Below are 4,048 nucleotides of genomic sequence, written 5' to 3'. Positions count from 1 at the left end.
TTTTTTGGTTACACTTTACTTGAAGGGGTGTGCATAAGACTGACATGACACCTACATAATCATGACATGACACATGTCATGAATATGAAGGGTTTTTTATGCATGTTTATGACAACTGTCATTAAGTGTCATTCGCTCAGTTATGTAATTTTTAATGCAAAGATGACATTGTTTGAGATGTCTTTGTTATGGGCTATGGTTAGGGGTAAGGGTAGGAGGTAGGGTTAGGTCAAATAATGTCATATTTGCATTAAAAATGACATAACTTAGCTAATGACACTTAAAGACAGTTGTCATAAACATGCATAAAACCTCCTTCATATTCATGACATGTGTCATGTCATGATTATGAAGGTGTCATGTCAGTCTTATGCACACCCCTTCAAGTAAAGTGTTACCCTTTTTTTCATACATCTGGAAGCATTTCAGAGTGTGTGTAAGTTGTTTGGTCACATTAGAGTGTTACATTTCTTCAGTCTGCGCAAATGAACAGCTGCGATTCGAAACAAATAACTCACAACATTCTAAACGAAACAGCTTTGAAACTGACAAAATAATTAATTATAACACGTTTTCATCGTGTACTCCTGTTTTGAAGATAGGCGGGCCTATTTTTGAAAGTATCCCTATAAAATGTATCCCTTTTCCTTTCTAAATAGATGCTTACAAATATACACTATTTAAATTAAAAATCAAATAAATACATATTTTCTAAAAGATTTAGAACAAGAGACAGTTATTGGGCCTCATATCGTTTGTGAATGTACACTGCAAGTACACTGCAAGGGACGCGACTCTCGCTTAAAGGGGTCCTATTATGCTCTTTTACAAAGTCTTGATTTTGTTTTGGGGGTGTACTAGAACAGGCTCTCATACTAGGTTGTTCGAAAAACATATTATCTTTCACATATTTTACATTATTATTGGTTAGCTGGGCCAGTGTGTGTTGTGATTGGAATGTCATACCCCTTACCATAGCCGCCTGCGAGCTTCAGTGTAAATATTGCGTCAAAATCAAATCAATTTGAGCGCGATTTAAACCCTGATAATTGTAAGCATTCTAAGTTCATCTGCCTTGGGAAAGCTAGCGTGTCTCAAATAAAATATCTCATTTTGAAGTGGACTTTGAGCTTTGTAACTTTGCAGATCTTTTTTATACTCATACAGCAACATTACAGACTAACTAAAGTTGAAAGAGTGAAAAAGTATAACAGGACCCCTTTGATTGGTCGACTGCCTGGCGACGTCACATTCCATTTGCAACCTTGAAAGACGCGACGCGCTAGTTTGCATCATCGCACGCGCGCAGCTCAGGTTTCACTGGATGAGCCGTGGCTCCTCGCGCAGGCTCACGGTAACGAGAATGGCGACTGGAAAAATCACTCACCTTTCCCGTTTCCTCTGAATTTCACCGCTGAAAACGCGCTGCTCGGGGAAACATGCGTATTTATATCCTGCGAATAATATTAGTCTGTTGGTGGTGAAGCGCGCGCGTCACGGTAGCTTTAATAATAAAGGATTGAAGATGGCGGAGTTTTCTCCGGTGCTGCCTCCGCTGCGGGACGATCGAGGAGTCGGACGGTACGGACAGCCGCTGTTCCCCAGATCCCGGTCCGGTTCGGAGTCGGACAGTGAGTTGTCTCAGAGTTTGGCCCGCACAAAGACCCGCTCGTACGGCAGCACCGCGAGCGTCACTGCGCCGTTAGGAGAGAAATACATAGAACACCGGGTAACGGATGGGGACACACTGCAGGGTATAGCGCTCAAATACGGTGTTACGGTAAGAATATGAGCCACACATTAATATAACCACACACGCATACAAGAAACCACGGCCTAGTAATTTCTCCACATGCTCAACATTGTTGTACGTGCCTTTTGGACATCATATAGACGCGACGTGGAGTGTGTCTCAAAAACTAGTGAGCTTCCTATCTAGACAACTTTTTTGTTGTTGTTGCTGCCAGGGGCTTCCCGTGAAAACAACAGCAAGCATTTAGTCACGATGAAGCATGAGATGCTTTTTCTTGTTTAGAAAAATTAATATGAATGCTTTTCGTTTGCTGATTGGCCGCGGTTGGTTTGAATGCCACATTTCTAAAGAGTTTATTCAAGGCTCTTATAGCCTATTTCTATTAACGTGGCTTGCACACATCAGATGTCATGTGGCATTAAATTACATATTTTTAAGATTATATGTGGGCTGTTTTAAATGGGTTAAAACACGCTTTTAAAAATATATATTATAAAGTATAGCATATAACACACCACCATTAAAACTTTGTTTAATGGTTTTGAAACAAATCTCTTCTGCTCAGGTTGCATTTATTTGATCAAAAAATACAGCAAATCTACCATTTAAAAGAACTTTTCAATTTGAATATATTTTAAAATGTGTTTTCCTCTCATGAAGCTCCATTACGCAGCTTTCAGTGCCACATGATCCTTCAGAAATCAGGGTGTTTGTTGCTCAAGAAACATTTGGTCTTATTATTATAGTTGGCACACCACACTGACAAAAAAGCAAGATTAGAAATGTAATGGACTATAACAAAGATATAAATGAGGACAGCACTAAAATAGTAACTGTTTTGAAAATGAGGAACATGTTTCCCATCTTACTAGTTTTCTTTGACGTATTTGTAAGCAAACTTTGAAATATTCTCACAAAATCATAAAATATAGCAAAGGAGGGTTTGCATTTCTTTCATTTGCATGTGTAAATGTAGTATTTACCCACCAAAATGACCATGTTTGCTACGTCGGAAACATACAGAACAAGCTAATGTGATTAAAAACATCATATGATGCCCAAAAATGCTGTGAATGAAAATCCAAAAATGTAGTATTTACCCACCAAAATGACCATGTTTGCTACGTCGGAAACATACAGAACAAGCTAATGTGATAAAAACATCATATGATGCCCAAAAATGCTGTGAATGAAAGCATTTTTAGCAGTCTAGCCAACTTATTATGATGCAACCTATGTTGTCCAGGTTGGGAATCTGTACAAATATAAGATATGATTGCTTATGATACCCACATGGTGAAACTCAAGATAATTGTAAAAAAGTGTGTTGAGAGAGATTTGGAGATCGAATGGATGTGTAAACTGACTTGCCGGGATTTGTAAATGGGATTCTCAGGAGTCATCTAAGGAAATCACATATTTCATTATAACCTAGCTCTTAATCGCTAAACAAATATTTGCTCATGTAGTTTGATTAGTGACATTAAACACACGCTGGTAATGTAGATCAAACACCAGATAGATGGGTTGATGTTTCTTGGAAAATAAAAGTTCGTTTTTGATATTTTCATATGTTCATATTTGTCCTTTATTTACACAGATGGAGCAAATTAAACGAGTCAATAAACTGTTCAGCAATGAGTGCATATTCCTGCGAAACACACTTAATATTCCTGTTAAGTCAGAAAAACGCTCCCTCTTTAACGGACTGTCTCTGGAGTCGCCTGACAGCGAGGGAAGCACGCTGCAGGAGTCGCCATGCGTGAGTCAGGACGTGGACGCTCCATCCCCCCCACCAGAACCAGCCACCCCGGAGCCCAACACCCGACCCGTGCAGGCAGAAGAGCTGTCAGCTAAAGACTACTTACACCGGCTGGACTTACAAATCAAACAGTCCAAACAAGCCGCCCGCAAACTGAAAGAGGATGGTGGGAGGTAAATGAACCTTTGACCTGCATGATCTTCTCTCTTATTTTAATAATCCTACTGACCTCTTTAATAATAATGAACAGAAGCTCTGTTCCAAACCCCAGAAAACTGCCAAAAATGTAAGTTAAGACATTTATAATGTTCATCATTCATTGGTTTCCAGAAAAATATTAAGCAATACAACTTTTCCCAATATTCATAATAATAAGAAATGTTTCTTGAGCACCAAATAAGCTCAGGTCATCAGATCATGTGACACCGAAGACTGGGGTAATGGCTGCTGAAAATTCAGCTTTGCTATCACAAGAGTAAATTATATTTTAACATTTGAATGGTAGTGTACCTCCAATGAAAATTTCCCATCTG

At 39.0% G+C, this 4,048-nt stretch overlaps 1 protein-coding gene across 1 annotated transcript; it reads left to right on the top strand.

Moving 5' to 3' along the window:
* Positions 1-1,266: 1,266 nt before the first annotated feature.
* Positions 1,267-3,811, top strand: LOC107550629 (lysM and putative peptidoglycan-binding domain-containing protein 2). Its single transcript, XM_016231957.1, has 2 exons — positions 1,267-1,780; positions 3,354-3,811. The coding sequence occupies exons 1-2, from the start codon at positions 1,526-1,528 to the stop codon at positions 3,690-3,692; spliced, it is 594 nt and encodes a 197-aa protein (XP_016087443.1). The 5' UTR covers positions 1,267-1,525; the 3' UTR covers positions 3,693-3,811.
* Positions 3,812-4,048: the final 237 nt, after the last annotated feature.

This window comes from Sinocyclocheilus grahami, unplaced genomic scaffold (assembly GCF_001515645.1).
Source record: "Sinocyclocheilus grahami isolate Dianchi unplaced genomic scaffold, SAMN03320097.WGS_v1.1 scaffold403.1, whole genome shotgun sequence".
NCBI classification, from domain to species: domain Eukaryota; kingdom Metazoa; phylum Chordata; class Actinopteri; order Cypriniformes; family Cyprinidae; genus Sinocyclocheilus; species Sinocyclocheilus grahami.
The sequence above is the reverse complement of the archived record's forward strand: the minus strand, read 5'-3'. Positions and strand labels throughout refer to the sequence as shown.